General features: G+C 46.7%; 6 protein-coding genes across 6 annotated transcripts; 4 read left to right on the top strand and 2 right to left on the bottom strand.

Moving 5' to 3' along the window:
* Window positions 1-3,612: 3,612 nt before the first annotated feature.
* On the top strand, window positions 3,613-5,211 carry ARB_04369 (uncharacterized protein; the record flags this gene model as incomplete). The annotated part of the gene is made up of 1 exon (XM_003017442.1): window positions 3,613-5,211. One exon carries the CDS (start codon window positions 3,613-3,615, stop codon window positions 5,209-5,211), a length of 1,599 nt encoding a protein of 532 aa, XP_003017488.1.
* A 127-nt stretch (window positions 5,212-5,338) lies between these two features.
* ARB_04368 (Rho guanyl nucleotide exchange factor, putative) lies at window positions 5,339-8,350 on the top strand (the record flags this gene model as incomplete). The annotated part of the gene is made up of 3 exons (XM_003017441.1): window positions 5,339-5,876; window positions 5,927-7,746; window positions 7,802-8,350. The coding sequence occupies 3 exons, from the start codon at window positions 5,339-5,341 to the stop codon at window positions 8,348-8,350; spliced, it is 2,907 nt and encodes a 968-aa protein (XP_003017487.1).
* A 337-nt stretch (window positions 8,351-8,687) lies between these two features.
* On the bottom strand, window positions 8,688-10,730 carry ARB_04367 (PP-loop family protein; the record flags this gene model as incomplete). Its single annotated transcript, XM_003017440.1, has 1 exon — window positions 8,688-10,730. The coding sequence occupies one exon, from the start codon at window positions 10,728-10,730 to the stop codon at window positions 8,688-8,690; it is 2,043 nt and encodes a 680-aa protein (XP_003017486.1).
* Window positions 10,731-11,782: 1,052 nt separating this feature from the next.
* Window positions 11,783-12,864, top strand: ARB_04366 (mitochondrial carrier protein (Pet8), putative; the record flags this gene model as incomplete). Its single annotated transcript, XM_003017439.1, has 2 exons — window positions 11,783-11,845; window positions 11,911-12,864. 2 exons carry the CDS (start codon window positions 11,783-11,785, stop codon window positions 12,862-12,864), a joined length of 1,017 nt encoding a protein of 338 aa, XP_003017485.1.
* Window positions 12,865-13,354: 490 nt separating this feature from the next.
* ARB_04365 (uncharacterized protein) lies at window positions 13,355-16,873 on the top strand (the record flags this gene model as incomplete). The annotated part of the gene is made up of 7 exons (XM_003017438.1): window positions 13,355-13,476; window positions 13,572-14,871; window positions 14,921-15,137; window positions 15,193-16,109; window positions 16,184-16,272; window positions 16,365-16,527; window positions 16,598-16,873. 7 exons carry the CDS (start codon window positions 13,355-13,357, stop codon window positions 16,871-16,873), a joined length of 3,084 nt encoding a protein of 1,027 aa, XP_003017484.1.
* A 491-nt stretch (window positions 16,874-17,364) lies between these two features.
* ARB_04364 (uncharacterized protein) lies at window positions 17,365-19,815 on the bottom strand (the record flags this gene model as incomplete). Its single annotated transcript, XM_003017437.1, has 3 exons — window positions 17,365-18,026; window positions 18,094-19,441; window positions 19,540-19,815. 3 exons carry the CDS (start codon window positions 19,813-19,815, stop codon window positions 17,365-17,367), a joined length of 2,286 nt encoding a protein of 761 aa, XP_003017483.1.
* Window positions 19,816-20,040: the final 225 nt, after the last annotated feature.

Here is a 20,040-nt window from a genome sequence, read left to right as displayed (position 1 = left end):
AACTATATATAAAGTTTACCCCATAATATGCATAGGCCACCTGATGGCCCCGCCCCACATCCGCCAGAAAGGGAAAGTCCTATCTTCCTTGCTCCTTCCTTCCTTGTTCAGTATTTTCTCCTTTTGATGTCGGCCATAGCGAAGACGGACAACGTCGCCATTCCGCGAGTGCTAGAAGCAACTGTTGGATGGCTGCTCAGTCGCAGAATAGTCTATCATAGGTATGACCGAGCTGTGGCCTAGAAGGCTAGAACACGATGTTGGAAGGCGTCATGGGGCAGTTGTCTCCTCTCGAGGACCGTTGAGTCATCAGTAAGCCTTCCTCTCCTCTGCCTATGACAGCACGATATTGTTTATCGTCTAAGAGATGACGGCCTTGAACCGTCTTGGATGGCCAGAGATGACAGTATGCACTCGCATTATCTCACGAAAGGACGATAACGTATCGACGTATCATCATCGTTATGATGACGATGATGCAGGGGCCAGGGTCAGCGGTTACGATACGCCATTCTTCGTTCCCTCCTTGTGCTCCGTCTGGAGAGAAGGCCCTGCAAATTGTCGATCGAATGCTTGCATAAGAGTCAACTTTTCGCAGGCATATTCTCAACAAAGGTGGAGATTCGCCCTTGTCTTTCGCGTGGCTTACTAGCTTGGAATGCAGCGAGTTTGTTATACGAATCTCCAGCGAACAGAGTCCCACATCACCCGACAATCATACGCTTGAATGCGTTAAAGGAACAAAGACGCGGTCGTGGCTGACTAAAGATGACTTCTTGTCAGTATTCTCCTCTTTTCTAGGGCAGTACTTAGTGTCAAGCCATGCGAGCACACGACATGCCTCTTTCTGGATCATCAGGTAGTTAGGCTAAGACAAGCGAAAGAAACTCTGCAGCGTTGTTAGTTAACGCCTAGCAATTCCCTCCTGGCCAAACGGTTGCGGTACAGAGGAGAGTTGAATGAGATGGTGGGACATGGATACTTCTATCACTGCCCCAATTCGCCACTTTGGGGATAAGTTTCACAGCATTCGAACCACTAGCCACACACTTGACTGTTCTCTAAAAGCGTATGCAACAGGGAATATCGTCGTTGGACAAGGTTCTCGTCAAGATTCGCCAGGCCTTGGCCATTCCATAGCCATTGGCAGGTCGCTCCTTGCTTATGACACCCCTTACTCCGCATTACATTAGTTATCAGGATCCACATCCATACAAGATGCTTGGAATCCATAACTCAGCTCTAACTTAACCGACTTAACTAGGAATAGAGCGCATGAGAAGGTTCAAGTATTGGAGGAATTGAACTCTAGACCATGGCTGCTCCACGATTCCTGGACATTGTCCTTAGCCTACCCCTCAGTGAAGCAAAGTCCCGGCGGATGTATGTATACAGGCCGTACCCGATAAGGGCAATATTCACAGCCTGCAATCATGCTACGCGGACACAAGAACTGAAGAATATTGGCTGTGCAGGTGTTCTGGATGACTGTCATTTGCGTGTGTTGTGGGACAGAGGCTAAACGGCGATAATGTATCTGCGTATTATTACTCACCCCTTGAATCGGGTCGTAGTAAGTAACTTTCCGTCGAGGTACGCACCCCTCGCCCCAGGAGAAAGTACATACTTACTGTCCGAATACATGTGAGATCTACCGCCTCTCATGTTCAGGAAAGTTTTTTGGAATAGTTATATAAGGGCCTCTCGACTCGCCATCAAAGTTGGCATTTTTGCCTTCTTTTTGTTCCCAACCGACAACACTTGGTCCACCCTATGATCTCACATATTCTCTCACCTCAGATTATCAGATATAAGTAAGATCTTCCTATCTATTGCACCAGCATCCAGCGGGTAACCTACCTTCACTCTTCACTTGGAAGAACGTTATCATCTGTCGTGTATAACGTCTTCGCCTACGTTCACAACCTGCCAAACATTCCTCATGGCATCTTCTGACCAACAAATGAACGTTGATCGTAAGTAAATAACTGCAATTTCAATCAGCAAGAATACCCGAGGCTTATGTTATGAATTGCAATAGCCAACCAAACAAACCCGTGTCAAACCACCGGAAGGCCGATGGAAGGTCTCAACAATGACCCCTTTGCCGACAGGCGAGGCTCCGACAGCTTGGATAAGACAACTTCCGCGCCTGAGCGTAAGGGAAGTGAGGGTTCAGCTCTTGGGTCATCCCTCGGATCATCGCCACCAAGAGACAGACGGATGAGCAAGGAATGGGGTAAGTCGAAATATTGCTAATCCCATACATCTCAAGTGGCGTCACTGACGGTGATTTTTCTTTTTTTAAAAAAGATGCGGCACAAGTTCCACCATCCAGGTTTCAAAAAAGGGAAGGGAGCATTTTTTCCACCGCAGGATCCAGGGACAGCCATATCACAAGAAGAGATCGGGATCACCTATATCATGCCAAGTTGAAGGAGAAGGTTGGTTTGGTCTGTGTGTGTTTAGGTTGGATCCAATGCTAACCTCGAGAATTAGGGCTGGGGCTCCTGAGAGGGCACGATCCATACCATATGGCTAGGTATTTTCGTCCATGACGTGCAGTATAGTTTAGCAAGCACCTGAGTTGCCTGTTCCATTCACACGGCCACCCCGGCAAGGCCGGGCATGTTGTGGTATATGACGCTCCCTGTTTTTGACATCCTTGACGCTGGGTTTGCACCTGTCGACACATCTGGTTAGACGTTCACTGGAAGCCGGCTGAATTTCTTTCTGGGCATATCGCTTGCTTTTTGTATCTTCTTCGTCCTGTCTTTATTGATTATGTTTCTGGCCAAATTCAGATCGACTCAACTTAGAATTCCTCCCAACTCGTCTCAGTCGACCTGTTGGTTTGGTCTGGGTTCTCTTACTTGCGTCCCGTACATCCTTATAAGACGAATACTCCGTCAACGTCTGTTAAAAGTGTCAAGTAACTGCTTGTACTCCGTAGCTGTCGACGCAGAAGAAATTGGTAGATTGTCATTGTTGTTCGCAAGTGGAGCTCGGCTGAAACGCGCTTAACACAGCCGCAGCCAATCAGCGGCCGCCAACCTGGCGCTGCTTAATATAACCAGATCGATCTCAGTTTGTGGTTCGTACCTTTTCCGATGGGCTGATTAATTAGTTATCTCACGCTGCACACGCATCTTGCCCAAAACAACCGCGACGGCCGTCCTCTCCTGGCGAAGCGCAGACCCGTGGATGGTTTTTTCGGTTCCCCATTTTGTGTGCGACAAAGCTTTGTCGTGCATCAGCTAGCATGACGCGCTTCTGAAGGGAAACTCCCCCCTCTCCCCCTTGGCCAGCAGAGTTACAACGTGAGAAAGGAAGAACACCGCGCTGGGGAAGCCGCCTCGCCTGGCTAGACATCGATTGACGAACAGAAGACACGATAGACCGCATATATGCTTAAGGAGAGCTGGAGAGGCCTGGTAGATCACTGGCTGAATAAAAGGAGTGGGAAAAAGCGACGCCCCCTCGCCCCCCTTTAACGGCAAGATTCGAAGAAGTGCTTGCTTTCGTACGGAGTACCGTTTGCGATAACGCGCCGAACAAACAAACGACGTATTTGTATCGTCGATTTTACGTCATCTCTTCGAATCGGTCGCCATGGCTTCCGCGGCGAGCTCCTGCGCGAGCCTTCCGCTTGAGCAGCTCGCTCTTTACCACGCGGTCGACCCGGTCCTGTCTTCGATATTTGTCTTCCATGGGCCTGCAACCACGGCCAACTCAACCCTCAATAGCTCGCGCATCCAAGTCCATATTTTCGCTGCAGATGGCCTACAAAGCTATCCGCGCATCACTGTATCGCCGGCTGCTCCCCTGTATGCGGCTGTAAACCACCTACCACGCGAAAGGCAGGGTGACGAAGTCTACCGAGGGCTGGCAGTCTGTTTATTTAAGTACTTCTCGGAGATTCCAGATTCCGTGAAAAGTGAGCTGGTTGCGCTCGCACATCCAGGGAGACCAAGCTCCAAACCACTGCAGTTCTTTGATGAGCTGCATGCAGCAGATCTCGCAGATAAGATGGAAAAAGTGGAGAATCCAGCAGCAGTGGTTCGCGACCTGAAAGATGCGTTCGCGGATAGGGTTGTTCCATGGGTTGACATTGATTTAATTGTACCTACGGGCACTATAACGGTCCCAATGTCACCGGGTGAATCGTCACGCCAGTCACTGCTAGGATATAGTGAATCAGGCATCGAGTCGCCTATCCATGAGAAGTTTGCTGACCGGTTCGGTAAACTTGCACCACTAGTAGATTCTCTGGGTGAACCTATCTTTTTACCTACCTCAAAGTTGCGCCGAGCTCCGTCGAAACCTTCTAACCTCAGCAAGTCTAAGTTGTTTTCCACTACTCAAAAAGAAGCCCTTCGGCTTTCCATGTGCGAGTTTGTCGATACGGAAGAAAGATATGTTCATAAAATGTATGACCTCGTCCACAATGTTGCGCATGAATTTTGCCAAAAAGCGAGGGCGAAAGCACCGACGAGTACAAGTCCAGATGAATCAGCGTTAGCCAAGCTGTTTCCACCTTGCCTTAACGAGATACTTGAAGTGAATATGGGATTTCTGGATGCTATACGCCTTGTCCTCGAGGAAACAGAGAAAGATGCCCTAGAAGACCTATCCCAAGATACCATGCTTGACCCATCAACTTTCCCTCGTGACCCAACAACTGGCCGACGAAATGATCTTTTGGGCGCAATTGCTTTCGCCCAATGCTTGCTTGACTGGCTTCCGCGTTTCTCCAAGCCGTATGGACAATATATGCATGCCCATACGGGATTCTACTCTCTCCTCAATTCTTTTCTGGGCGATCAGAATTCCTCGTTTTCTAAACGGGTCTATGAGACTGGAGAGCAGCGGATGCGTTCGTTACTTATGGAGCCAATCCAGCGTCTTCCACGATACAGCCTCTTAATTGATACTATGACTGCATCTCTTCCATCAATGCACCCAGCTGTGAAGTCGTTTCTAAAGGCGCGCGATACGGTCACAGAAATATGTTCACTAGACTCATATTCGGCTTCTGATCATTCCCAGACTTTGATACACTTGCGAAGGATAGTCCATGAGTGGCCAGAATCTGTAGCGCCAGCTGGCCGTTTAATTACCGCTGTTGACGTGTATACCCTCCTACCCCCTTTCCGATCAGGCTCGTCAGGCCACAAGAGGTCAACCAGGCATATTGTTGCTCTTTGCTGATTGTTTAGTATTCCTAACTAAACACTCAGAAAGCAAGTGGACGGCCCGTGGACTCTGCGCTGAAATTGACAAGGCTAGAGCGGATATTGATACCGATAGCACGGAGCTTTCACTCCCATTAGACCTTATGTTTGGTCAACATATTCTCACTACCAGTATTCGTTGCTCACAGTCTAAATGTGGACGTATCTTGTATCTTGTTCCGGCCCGGAATTTTATTCAAAACGAGCATTTGCGCTCCCACAATATTATTCTCACTCTTGAACTTACATCAACGTACGAAGGGAAGGCTACCAAACTTATTGAAGAGATCACCAAAGCCAAGATTGAAGGAAGATTCCCAGAGCATTATAGAGAACGAGGGAAATGGTCGCTCCATACTTCAAAGGGGGCGTTTGGCAATTTGGGAACAATGATTTGTGTGTTTGAACATGACGAAACGGAGCCGGATATTCCCAAGTTTCCATCTAGTGTCAAATTGATCGTGGATGCTACAAAAGAAACCCTGGCAGATCAACTAAAGTCTAGTCAGATAGAAGTCGTTGCATCGATTTTCCCTATGCTGGGAGGCTCCAGGTTTAGGATGGATTTGGATTCTGTCGTCGGTACTCCATCCAGTGACACATTTTCTGCGGAAGATTTTACTGCTACCCTGTCTAAACGAAGTAAGTAAATGCTCCTGGTTAGAGATACAATGACTAAACCATTTTCCTAGTTACGACTCTGCTTTGCCCTCTTTCTCAAAGCCCAAACCCCCTACTTACTGAGATAATTCTACAAAGCAACTTCAACATCCTGCGCGTCGTTGCTCAACATATTTTGGGTGCTTCCAAGGGATCTAAGGCATTCCGGCCACCATCCCCAACAAAGCTGTTATCTACCCTTTGGAGCGCCAGCCAACCTAAAAACCTTGGTCATGCTCCTTCAAAATCGCTTCCATCACTCCCAGCTTTGTCCAACAATGTGCCAACTTTGCAACCCCAATCATCGAATGCCAGCCTAGACGATGGTTCTCCGCAAAAGCTTCCTCATGGGGGTATAAGCATTCCCGATGGAACCGCAAGTCCACTTGAGCAATTGGAAGAGACATTCACCGCTTATATACTTGCGATCCGTTCAAGAAGTGGAAATATTGTCGGTCGCGTACTAAGGTCCCGAGACCGTGTCGATATGGCGGCAGTAAATGAGCTTTACAATATTCTCCTAGAAGACCCAACTCAACTTCAAGCTGCCGCAGAGTCCCCTGTTGATATGCTGATAGTTGCTTTCGAGACCTTCCTCGACAAGGCTTGGAAGGAGAAATTTGGTCCGATAATACCCCAAACTTCCCTCTTGATTCTTCTAGCTAAATTTGATGCCTTGTTTCCTGGGGACTTTGAGGACTATTTCCATGGCTTTCTGTCTGAGATGAGTCCACAAACCCGCCGTGCGCTTACAGCATTGATACAGCTGCTTGCACAGTTGTTAAATGACTCTGGGAACGATGGTGACAGAGGCGCATTAACGGATGTGTTCTCCGAAATCCTCACTGAGGACAACGACGCAAGGAAAACAATACCCCTCCTTGACAGGCTTGTTGAAGACTTTGAAAGATTATTTGATGAATCTGGACCTACGGCATCTGAGGGACATCTTGCTCACGAAATAAATCGAGGCCTACTAGCTCCTGGATCAATTGGTTCGAATGCATCGTCATTCAGAAAGCGATTTGGATTTGGATTGAGCCGGGAAAATAGTATTAAAGACGGGGAGGGCAAAGTCAGCTCTATTATTCGATCTTTGAGCAAATCGAAAGGAGCTTCGGAGAACGATGTTCTCCTCTCCAAGAATTCACTAATGCGATCTAAATCCACAGATACAGACAGCCGTCTGCATAGTCTTCTAAGACCTCGATCCCGAGATCGGCCTCTTATGCAGACAATATTTGCTCAAGATGAAGAAGTTAACCGCCCAACCAGCTCTAATAGCAGTACACAGCCTTCCCTCGCTTCCATTGTCGAAAACCCTGTTGTAGGACGAACCACTACTTCGAGAAAAAAGAGAAGAAGCTCGCTCTCTGATCTGAAAGATCTCCCAACGGGTGACATAGCGCCTCTATTTGCTAACAGGGAGTTTAAAAAACCTCCAAATATTCTCACTTCCGCTCAAACTCCGGAACCAGCAACACCGCCGACAAAATCACTTGGCTTACCCATCCATAGTGCGCAACATACGCCTATTCAAAATACTCCTCCGACTAGAATAGCATCGCCGGTGCGTCAAATAGCTGCGAATCTAAAAGAGAATGTGCCTCCTCCGTCTCCTCGAACAACATTAGCAGATCGATCAACCAATACGAGGCAGCATGCTTCAACGATATCAATGCCACTTCGGAGGAGAGCAGATAGCACGCGGGCTGGAACCCCGTCTAAAATTGCTGGACCGCGCGAGAAACCCACTCGACCAAGTAGCAGTGATGGCTACGGCCGTAGGCTACAAGCACAGTCAAATTCACCCCCCAAACCGCAAAAGTTACGGATGCAAACACCGCAAAAGGTACGTTTTTCCCATGACTTATATTTTGTCCAGGGTATCTCTAACATTTCCAAAGTTGCGCGAGCGTGTGTTAAATGAACGAAAGGCCATAGCTTCCGCAGAGTCATCCTTGCAGGCCGAACTTGCATCCGTCACCGAAGAATTAATGTCCACTTCTCCATCTAGACGACGGCCATTGTCATCTGCTGGCCCCCAGGCAAGGCCTATTACCTCACCCCCTGCTTCTACGTCATCCAATGCCCTTCTGCAGAGGGTTCGCATGCTTGAAAACAAACTCTCTGCATTAACTTCAAACCTTGGTGCTAGGGCCGCCAGCCTTGAAAACGATTTGGAGAACTCCCTCCTGGTCTCTGAAAAGCGAGCGCGAAAACTTGATGAACTTTATCGTGAAGCTGGAAAAGAGAACGAAGCATTGTATGAGCGATTTAATAACGAACTAAGTAAAATGGCCAGGGAAATTCGACTTGGTGTCGGCGAAGAGGCACTTCGAAGTCAATTGAAGGATGCACTTGATGAAGTGGCGCGTGTGAAAAAGGAGAACATGCGATTGAAAAGGGAAATCGGCGGGCTGAAAGCGCAACAAATAGGTGATCCCTCGAGTTAATATGCGTTGAGCAGCCTGGACCATGACCCTTCAACAGATATGCATGAAGATTGCCTAGATTACTGTACATCACTAGTTGGTATGTCAGAATTGGCGTTCAATGGTAGAACTAGTAATAAAATATGGGTTTAGGATTAAATCTCACTGTGTGGGGGTTGTTCAGTTCTTTTTTACGTTTATTTTCTTCATAATGAATGATAAATCATATGATCTAATATGAACTAACATCGTCGTTGGGGCATTATTCCCGGATGAATTATTAAAAGCAATCCATTTCTTCTCGATTAATTATGGCAGTATATCATACGAAACCTACTTGTTTCGGAATTAGGCCACATTATGAAGCACCCGATCCCTGACACGGCACGTCAAATGCTTTCCAAGATACGGCCTGAACGGTATTCGGGTCTATCCATTTGTATCTCACTTCCCATTCCACACTCCAAGGTACATCAAAAGTACAATCATCTCTTCCCCCACCAGTGTCTCTAACGGGTGTTCTTACTCGTATCTTTGTCCGGAAGGACATGGGTATGGATGGCATCCCCAAAAGCTGATCTTGTATATTCTCAAAACTTTCATCGTCTTTAATTTCTGGCGCCACATCTGTTAAGATAGGGGCAGAAAACCGAATTTTCCCAGGAGCAAGAAGAGCTAGGAGTTTCTGAAACATAGATGGTGCTATGGGTAAAACTGGACCTTGTGGTCTCGTTAAGGTCGTAGTTGCGGATATTGGGTTTTGAGAAGCTAAATAGGTTACAAGTGCTGAGTCCTGAGAGTCGCGACGGGATCGGGCACGAGATTCACGTTCCTCATCCAAGATAAAATGACCCTTTGCCATGTCTCTATCTAATGATCTCTTTACGGCTCCCCCTAGTATTTTTCGAATCCTGACCAAGTCAGCTGGACTAAGGGGGCGGAGACGGATTGGTATTTCAGAATTAGGCGAATATTTGGGGAACTTTGATTTTTGTTTCCCCAAGGGTTTGTCACTCCTTCCAAGTCTTTCTTGAGAACGATCGTATTGCTGAATGCTAGTGCGGCCACGTATGCGGATCCAGTATCGATTATCCCAAAGTTTCCAATCGGTCCATTCGGTATATATGAATTTCCCGACATCCTGCTGCCGGCTTTTTTGCCCTTTCTTCTGCAATATAACCCCGTGTTTAGTTTTCGTTGCTAAGTAGTCCGGTATTGTCAAAGCAAAGTTTATTGTAGGCTGTGGTTTGCCTGAATGCATAGGCTGCCTTGATAGAAGCCAAACATTATTTTGTTTAGCAGAAAGCGGTGTAAAATCTTGATCTCGAAGCTGCAGGTTACCGGGGAGGTTCTGGAGACTTGGGAGATCTGAGAGAAGCAATTTAGTGTTGGACTTTGATGCCGTCTTCTGATTGATGGCTTGCCACAAAACTCCGCCTACAGTAAAAACGGTACCATTCATGCCAGATGGATCTAGCCCGAAAAATGCCCTGTAAGCAGGGTTGCGGAATTGTGACAATGCGCTCCATCGGTCTGGGTGTGGTGATATAAGGTCACATAAGCTTCGCAGAACTGATGCGTAAACATCTCGTACCCCATCAGGAAGAGGGGTGCGTGCCTGAACCGCATTTATCTGATGTTTCGGAAGCTCGGACATCATTGGCATTTTGACGACCATGGTACCGAAGCGGGTATCAAGGCTGAGGACCTCTACTTTCTTTAAGATAGATTCGCATAACTCTCTGAATTTTTCAGTCTGTTCTCTCGACTTATCCACCAGCGACAGAATGGATGGCCGCTGTAGGGCACGTGGAAGCAAATTTTCCGAATTCAACAATTGTCGTACTGTATTACGGATAGTGAATGTGCGATCTTCATTCGTGGAGTCCGAGACAAACGCTATTTTGTTTTCCTGGCAGGTTGCTACTAGTCGTGATTTCGAAAAAGAACGGAAAGGACGGAAAAGATATATTCCACCAGTAGAAACTTGCATTTGCCCCGGAGCAAAATTCATGGAGCGAGAGGGTATTTCGGAAGATGGGTGTGATATGGTCCCATCCATATTAGTGCTCTTTAGGATGCCCTGTAGAGATGTGGCCAATCCGCTCTTACTTACCCCGTATAGTCCATGGCACTCTGGAATGGGCGCAATCTCATCGAAGCCAACCAAACCAAGTTTCCTGTGACCTTTGGATATACGCATGAGAGCAGTCTCTACATTATCGTCTTGATGATGCCCTAATAGCAAGGCCCTGATGTCATCTTTTACACAAGCTTTGCCTAGTATCTGATAACGAAGCATTCGTGCCTGCGTTTCAAATCCCTTTTTCGTCAATAATCCACCCTCAGGCCATTGCAAGGTAAGTACTTTGGACTGGACACCTAAAGGATATGTTAGCATGCCAATGACTTGAAGTTTACTAATGTAACGCGTGGATTACCTAGATTTTCCACACGCTTTGCAACTGACTGCGCCTCCTGAGAACTTTCTGGTCTATATTTATGATCCACAATATAGGCTTTCACTTCCAGGCCTGGCATAAGATTCTGTGTGACTAGCTGACTGCAAAGGTAGGCTAGAGCCATTGAATCACTTCCACCACTGACGGCAAGACCTAAATAATGCTTCTTAGAACTTCCGTTCTATACCAGCCCGTGAAGCATATCCTTCACTGGACCTCAAATGGACAACAGAAACACACCTATTCGTTGTAAAGGTAAATGTTTACCTCCTTGCCAGGTTGTCCATAGTCCAGTCAGAGCTCGGTAAAACTCTTGAGGACTAACAGGCGATGACACAAGCGCCCCTATACTCCTGCTAGAAGCCATTGTAGACCTAGGGCCTAGATCCCAAGCCAAAGAATCTCCATAGAGTAAAAGGGTATAAGAATCGTTCTATCTGGCTCTCGACTCTCTCAGAGAGCGTGGAAGATGATTCGCTTTCGCTTTATCTCCAACGGCTTGTTGTCGGCGACGAAGCGGGTAGGTTAATATCACGTGATAAATAAGCGCCAGCCCGCACGCGCTTAAAATAGTTGATCGCTTAAAGGTTCAGGAAAAGTCTTATGGAAACACCTTTAGCCGCTCATTTCGGCAATCCGGATAAGAGAACGTAACTGCCCATAATCCAAGATCTTTATTGGGTATCATTAGGAACAAACCATAAAATACATGGCTTTACCGGATAATGTTTTCTTTTCATGGCGTGCGGCGGCTGTAGACTTTGACCCCCTTTTTGCTCGCGGCTAACTGGTTAACGAGTGAACTAAATCCTGGCAAAATCTCAAGAACAAAAAATCTTTGAAATTGATCGAATCGGATCAAAACGCGCGCAACAGTGGATAAGAGCTGTTTACCTTACATGTTCGCTCGGCTTACTATGCTGTAGGCAACATGAACATTTGTGCAGGGCTGCTATTGTAATATTTGACCACTGAAAGGCCCTGAGATTCAATGGCAGGTCAGAAGGATGAGTCGCACGCGACACAATCGGCTCTGTGGACTAGGTCCCTTCTGGTGAGTATATTAACTAATCCACGATTCTCTAATCAAACCAACTGACTTGGATTTTCATTTTATAGGCTGGAGCAGCGGCTGGTCTCACCGTAGACGTTTCTCTTTTCCCTCTCGATACCATCAAGACTAGACTTCAGCAAGCCCGACATAAGACACAAGGATCTTCAGTTGCGCGCTCATTGAATGGGAGTGCCAATGGCCTAAAAGTTTTACGACAGACGTTTCGCGGAATATACGCTGGTTTGCCCTCCGTTCTGCTCGGATCTGCTCCATCAGCTGCGAGCTTCTTCGTCGTCTATGATGGCGTAAAGCGATATTTCCTACCCCCAACCACCTCGCCCTCGACTGTGCCATGGCAGCACACATTCCTTACACATTCCGTTGCATCGTCTTTAGGCGAAGTTGCTGCTTGTGCTGTTCGCGTACCGACGGAGGTTATAAAACAGCGAGCGCAAGCCGGTCTCTTTGGAGGCTCGACTTTGCTAGCCCTCAAGGACATTCTCTCTCTACGCCATGGAAACGGGAGTCAGAATGGGTCACTCCTGGTTATCCGTGAATTATATCGAGGAACTTCTATAACAATTGCCCGAGAAATTCCTTTTACCATACTACAGTTCACTATGTGGGAAGGGATGAAAGATGCGTATGCTTCCTGGAAGAAAGAGAAAAACCCAGGTGCGAAGGTAATTGGTATATCTGCTACGTCGAGCGCAATTTTTGGAAGTATTGCCGGGGCTATATCTGCGGGATTGACAACACCACTGGATGTCGTTAAAACCCGAGTGATGCTGGCCCGGCGTGGCGGGAATCCTGAGTCAGGTATGGGAAAAGTCAGAGTCAGGGACATAGTCAAAGGAATATGGAGAGATGAAGGTGCTAGCGCATTTTGGAAAGGGATCGGACCTCGAGTCGCCTGGATTGGTATTGGAGGAGCGATTTTTCTTGGGAGCTACCAGAGAGCGTGGAACTTGATGGAAGGCCATCACACCGAGCAGAAGCTCCAGTCAGAGTTGCTGTAGGGGCTCTGCAGCATTCTTCCCGACTAATAGGCTTGACTGGCTGTATTATTTATTTTCAACTCATCGATATCTATTTATAGAGAGACCATTCAAAAATCATGTGACCCGATAAGCTATCGCGGCTAAGTTTAGTGTTTAGTGACAGCCTCCGCATGTTCGCAAGACTCCAACATTTAACAATTATACGACTCTTTCAAGACCGACAGAAGTGAAAAATTACAAGGCAGCCTCTACACTCTATATCTCAGTGGTAGACGTACTCCGGATCTACCACATGGGGTTTCGGCCGGTTTGCCAACTGAAGAAGTCTAGCTATCTTACGCACTAGTACTTACTACCTTCGAAACTCCGTGGGCGACCAACATTCCCTGCGCCGGACCGTGATAACGGCCGAGCAGTGCAGTGTCGGGTTGTGGTTTCTGGATGGCTAGGAAGTCAACCCAACGGGTCAGCTACGGTGAGCGCTTCCCCACTGAAACTTGATATATTTATGCCTTTCGAGAGCAATTTCATTGACTTGTCATTGCGGTTAGTGCTGTCACCACCAGATGCGCCTGGCGGCCACAGATTGGGTGTGAATGGCCTTGCTGTTGATACCACAAGCTCAACTCTGTGAGTGACTCTTGTGAAACTGTTGATTCGACAGTGGACCACGATTCTACTATGATCAGCGATTTTGAGTAGAACTAGTCTGCTGACATTTCCAGATATTCTGCTGGGCGAGATGGCGTAATATGTGCCTGGGATTTGAATCTCAACCTCCGGACACGTAATGACCTACACGATTTCACACAAAATAATACACCCTCCCGTTCCTCTACCACTACCTCGTTCAGAAGCCAAGTCCAAGCGCACACACATTGGATCAACGATATCATCTTGACTCGGAATAATTCGACCCTCGTTTCCGCTTCTTCAGATACCACAGTAAGGGCATGGAGACCGGCAGCCGATGACCATGCGCCTGCCGTTATTGGAAAGCATACTGATTACGTTAAATGCCTTGCAACTCCGCAACCAGACGCTGACTGGGTTGCCTCTGGTAGCTTGGACCATAAAATATACCTTTGGGATATAAATGGCGGCGGGGAACGTTTAAAAATCGATGTTTCTGAATATGACAAGACACCTAAAGGCTCAGTGTATGCTTTGAGCGCGAAAGGGTCTATTTTAGCCAGTGGCGGCCCGGATAGCATTGTTCGAATCTGGGATTCTAAAACGGGGAAATTAATCACTAAATTTGTCGGCCACACAGATAACGTTAGGAGTATCCTTCTTAACCGCGATGCCGATACAATTTTGACAGCATCATCTGACCAAACCGTCAAAGTATGGTCCATGGCAGCTGGACGATGTATGCACACTCTTACCATGCATAACGATAGTGTATGGTCACTATACTCGGACCACCCCCAATTATCTGTCTTTTATTCAAGCGATAGATCTGGCCTCGTGGCGAAAACAGATACCAGAAATGCTCCAGATATTGATCAGGGCATTTGCGTCGCTGCCTTGCAGGAAAATGATGGCGTGTTCAAAGTTGTGGCCGCTGGGGGTCATATTTGGACAGCGACACCAAAATCTAGTATCCATCGTTGGAGTGATGTTGATATAACTGCGGAGATTGAGGCGTCCGCACCGTCGCCACTCTGTCGACACACTCCAAGCGTGGCATCCCCAACACCCTCGGATGACAACAAAATTGACCCGCTGTCTTCAAACCAGAAAATCCCTGCCAGTTCTATCCTGATTTTGTCAAACGCTGCTACGTTCCCTAACCCTATGCACCGTGAGGCTGATGTTGTGAGCTTATCCGTCTCTAGCTTACGAGCTCCCACTGATATTCTCTTGGATGAGGGAATAACTCTCGCAACCCCTCTTCAGTCATTGCCTCAAGAGACAATAGAAGGGCAGCATGGCATGATAAAGCACATCGCTCTGAATGATAGAAAAAGGGCGTTGACCCAAGATACCGCTGGGGATGTGGTGCTATGGGATTTACTTAGGGTAAGCTTTCATAGTAGTTCTCTTATTCCGAAATACTAACGGCATATAGTGTGTTCCTATAAAGTTTTTCGGTAAACGCCATCTGGATGATGTTGCATCAGAAGTGAATACTACTGAAACAATTGCGAATTGGTGTACTTTACATACAAGAACCGGGAGACTGTCTGTAATTCTGGAACAAAACAGATGCTTCGATGGGGAAATATACGTTGATCAGGCCAATCTCCCTGACACAGATACCAATGCATATCGAGAAGATCAGAGAAGTAAGTTATGGTCTATCATGCTATAAATAGGAATCTTTAATAACCGTTGTCATAGTCAATTTTGGGAAATGGATATTGAGGTATCTCTTTGATGGAATTGTCAAAGAAGAAGTCCGGCGGGATGAGGTTTACAGACAAACCCTTAAATTAAAATATGAACAGAAAGGAGAATGTGACTATGATGTTTTGGATAATATAGCGCTTCCAACAGTTGCGACACCCAGTTCGCCTGAGACACCAATTCCTCCTAGCTCTCCTGGGATGAAAGGGGCGGGAGCAACCCGCTCAGCTATGGCTCCAGGTATGTCAATCGGCATCGGTACACCAAACATGACTTCGCCTTTCCCCGAATTGCATAATTCTAGCAATGGGCCTTTCACAAATGACGGTGGTAAGGACCCCACGGGTTCTTCTGATTATTTCACCAATGCGATGAAACGCCCATCAACGGATGCAGCAGATTCAACTGCAAAATCCCGATCCTCTGACGAACAGCCACCACCTGCTGCACCCATATCAGGCCCATTAGAGCCAGAAAAGGAAGAGAGATCAAAAAAAGGAACAACCCTCTTTGGCAAGAAATTCCAAATGACGTTCCCGAAGAAATCTAAAACGTCTACGGAAACAAAACCAATTGCGGAAGAGAAGACAGAAGAATCGGATAAATCATCTGAAAAGGAACGCCCATTTGATGACAATTTTCGCGGAGTTATCGACAGGATACATGCCGACTATGATGCTTATTCGGCAGCAAATCCTTGCAAAGAAATAGAAACATTGATCACCCCTACACCAGAAAATGAGGCACCAGTTTTGAATATTCCACCTCATATAGGTATCCTTATCCAAGAAGAAAATCCAGATTCAGCCGTTGCTGCAGACCTATACAGGGGTACTGTTGGGACTGTCCGTCAAGATATTGAAATATTTGAGAAAGCTGCCCCTGCTTGGCTGGCTGACCTCCTACTTCGTGTAAGTGATTTTCTATTATAATTCCTCTTCACCACTGGATTCAATGATGCATTGCTGATCGCCATACCTTGAAGAATATTGTCCCTTTTAAAGAGATACCTAAAATCGCATTCTCCTTGAAACCATATCAGGATTCTCTTCCAGAGGTTGTTAAACCTGATACGTAAGTGCATCTCCTGGAACGTGTTGGTTTTGCAATACATAGTTTTTATTATCAATGGGTATCAATGGGGGGCACACTGACATTAAGTACAGAGCCGCCCCAAATAATTCATCTCGCCTCAATGCAAATCGAATGCTCCGTGCGAAGAAAATTCTTGCCTATGTTGCAGAACGAATTGATCCGCAGAATGCCGAAACTCCAAGTGAGGATGCTCTAAAACCCGAGGAGTATCTCGAACTATACTGTCAGAATACGGTAAGTCACCTCAAATGAATATGTGTATGAAATGAAAGAAATGGAAAACATTAACAATATATCTATGTAGCTTATACCTATGGATATGACCCTTGCCACCATACGTACTCACCTATGGAGAACAGGAAATGATATGGTTCTTGTGTACAAGGCAAACGGAAAGCGAAAGATTCCAGTTCCTGTAGAAGATGGCGAGGCTAAGGATAAGAAAGTCGGAGTTGATCTCTCCAGCACCGAAACCACAGGGGCTGACCAGAGACCACAAGTGAATGGAAAACACACTGACACAGATGCAACTGGAGCGACGCTGGCTCAATCACCACCTGAATCGGACGTAGCGTCGTAGGCGAATGATATCGTCGTGCATCATATAAATTAGCGGATGCTTTAACCAGTTAGAGGTTTGTGTATATATTGGATCATGGCACAGTACATAATAGAAAATGTCAACTGTAATTATTAGGATCCGTGGCATAAGTCTATGACCAAGGTATATATATACTATAAAACAAAACAATAGGGCATCTGATTGTACATTATGTAGGTCATAGGTATCAAGAATCCACGCTCTTCTCCTTTGCATAACGCCAAAGGGGAAAGATGTGGCCAGGAAACAAACAAAGACCCAACTCCTACCAAATAACTGTCCACATTTATAATTGCATATCGAAAGGAGGCAGACTTTTCCATCCCAGGCCAAAGCAGGACGGGAAAAACAAAGTAGAATTAGAAAAGGGAAACAGGAAATAAACATGAAGCCAAACAAACCAAAGCAAGCCACAAGGGACCAAATCCTCCAAAACATTTACGTGATTCACAATAAAATCTATTAAATAGTTATTTTTTTGCGGGTGGGGGTGTGGGAGGCTCTAATATGTGGGTATGTCCGGGGGCATTGATAGTCTGGCCGGATTCTTCCTGCCTACAGACCTCACAGCTCCTTACCCACTCGTTGTCCAATACATCCTGTAAGGTGGCTCTTTCCTTAGGGTCGAGCTTCAGTAAACGACTGATAAGTAGACGGGATTCCCTAGGTAGAACTCGCAATAGCCGCCAAGGTCCTTTGATAGGTTCTTGACGTTGGCCTGTTGCCTGCTGTTTCTCTGTGCTGGCTGTCCCCTTCGCAGAAGCTTCGTCCTTAGGGTCATTGGCGACATGCTCATGTTTGGGGTATTCTTTGTGATCTGATCTACGTCGATGATGGTGGCCGTCACCTTTGTTTCCGTTAGGTATGGAACTATTGGTTGGTTCTCCTGCCACGGATCTCGGCCGACCTCTAGAAGGGTTGCCAAATTCTTCAGGTGGTGGGGTATTGGGAGATGGTTCGGCGATGAACAGTTTGAATGAATTATCCTCTTCCTTGGGCTGTTTCCATGGGAATCGACGAAGGATCATACAGCAAAATATTATTGCTAGTGACCACATGTCTGCTGCACAAGGGTCATATTTTTTATTATCATAGACCTCAGGAGCCAAGTATGGGTCTGAGCCAACGACACCTGTATGATTCATTAGCGGTCTTCATCTTGTTTGTTTATAGGATGGCGAAACGGAGTGGTAGCTTACCTGTGGCTTGAACGGTCCCTGTTTCGAAAGGATACCTAAATACTACAGCGCTACCGAAATCTATCAACTTCATAATACCTTTGTCATTGACAACGACATTATCCAGCTTGAGATCTCGATGGGCCAAACCCATGCTATGGAGATAGCTGACTCCGTTCACAATCTGAAGCCACGAGCACGCAATCTCTTCCCTTGTCATTTTCCCGGTCATAACAATGGCAAAAAGATCATAAGGGGCAAATTCCATAACCTCATACCAGATGCCGTTCTCGCGAATGATATCCAGGGTCTCGATGATGTTTCCGTGGTGTAAGGTAGAGCCAATGCAAAACTCCGCTGTAACTTTCTTCGCGTACTCCCTCTCTGATTCCCATGAATGCTTTTCCCTGAACTGTTTAACAGCAAAAGTAACTCCATCTGAGCTACGTTTGAGCAGCCTGACAGAGCCTCCAGCGCCTGCGCCCAAAACTTTACCTAGCTTTCCATATTTTGATTGCAGGCCATGGTCATCGGCAAATGGCACACTAGGAGCAGTAGACTGGAAGGGAACATGTTTAATGGAGGACCGGGAAGACTTCATGGAAGATGGCGATTCTCCACGTTTATGCTTGCGATCTATTCTAAAAAAGCGTCTTAGTTCAGACATCGAGCCTGAATGTTTGGCATCAAATTTCTCATCATGATGTCGATCTTTCTTGCCACCGAATAGGTGGGGATGTTTATGATGGTGATGATCCTTGGCTTCAGATGAATGGGCAGAGCGTGGAATGTTGTGCGTTGATAATGAAGTAGTGGAATGTGATTTATGTGGGCGACGTTTGGCATCGACTCCTCCAAAAATGAACCTCTGATCAAGATTCGCTAGGTTTTTGGTTTGTGGAGGTCTCTTGTCCCGGGCATACGGGTCATTTTCGTCCCCCAAAGGGGTTATTGTGCCTGATCCCAGGAGAGGAGAGGCAGGCCGTTTGACTTCAAACCGAGGAGTTCCTGGAGGGCTCTCTTCTGAGGGACCGACGAAAAACTTTCCACGGTTTAAATTTGATAGTTTTGGCGGAGGTGTATTGCTGTGGCCCGAAACCGGACGTGTTGAGGGTGCTGTAGAGGGTGAGGAAGGCCGGGATGAAGAAAAGGAGGTCTGGTTTCTGATGTAGTGCTTGGAGGGTCGTTCACTGGATGAGGAGGCTTCGGGTGTCATCTCTGTAGTCTCTAGTAATGCACGGTTATGTCCATCTTTTGGGTGTTCCGGCAAGTCAATAGGCCCAAAGGCAGGAGACTGGGGTTGAGATGGAGGAGGAGATATCGCTATTGATCTGTTGAAATCACGGATACTTGAATTTTGAGAAGGAACCTATAAACATAGGGTTAGCAATGCTGTCTAATTATAGGATCAGAATATGATGAAAGCAAAGCTGTTATCTGAACAATAAAGATCTATCGGTCACATACCCTTGAAGCAGGCAGAGAAACTGGATCAAATGCAAAGTTGTGTAGCCTAGTTTCCTGAAGTCTGGATTTCTGGAACGCAGAATCAAATGGTACGAATTCACCACCCGGGCCCGCAGGTGTAGGGTCAGCATTTCCCTTGACAATTGTATCTGGAGAACCACTGGACGATAGCAGGTTCTGTGGTGGCTCGATCTCCTGGTTCTGCGCGGCAAAACGAACTGTATTTGGCTCCTGGGCCTTCTTCTCCGCCGAACCTGAGCTAGCAAGCGGAGCCATGATGACGATGAGGCAGTTTTCAAAGCACGCTTCAGGCGCTCTTCTGGCTCGCTATGCTTCCTCGGCTGCGTTTATCCTTTTATTTTATATTTTATAATATGGAAGTGTTGTTGCAAGATTGTTAACTGGGAAGGGCCTAGGGCAAGCTCTCTCAACGGACTTGTGGGTACAGAATCATTCCTCCCAACGCGTCGCATCCGGCGGTCTACTGGCGCAGATGCAACG

This window comes from Trichophyton benhamiae (assembly GCF_000151125.1).
Source record: "Trichophyton benhamiae CBS 112371 chromosome Unknown contig01293.0, whole genome shotgun sequence".
NCBI classification, from domain to species: domain Eukaryota; kingdom Fungi; phylum Ascomycota; class Eurotiomycetes; order Onygenales; family Arthrodermataceae; genus Trichophyton; species Trichophyton benhamiae.
This window is presented reverse-complemented; position numbering and strand designations above follow the sequence as displayed.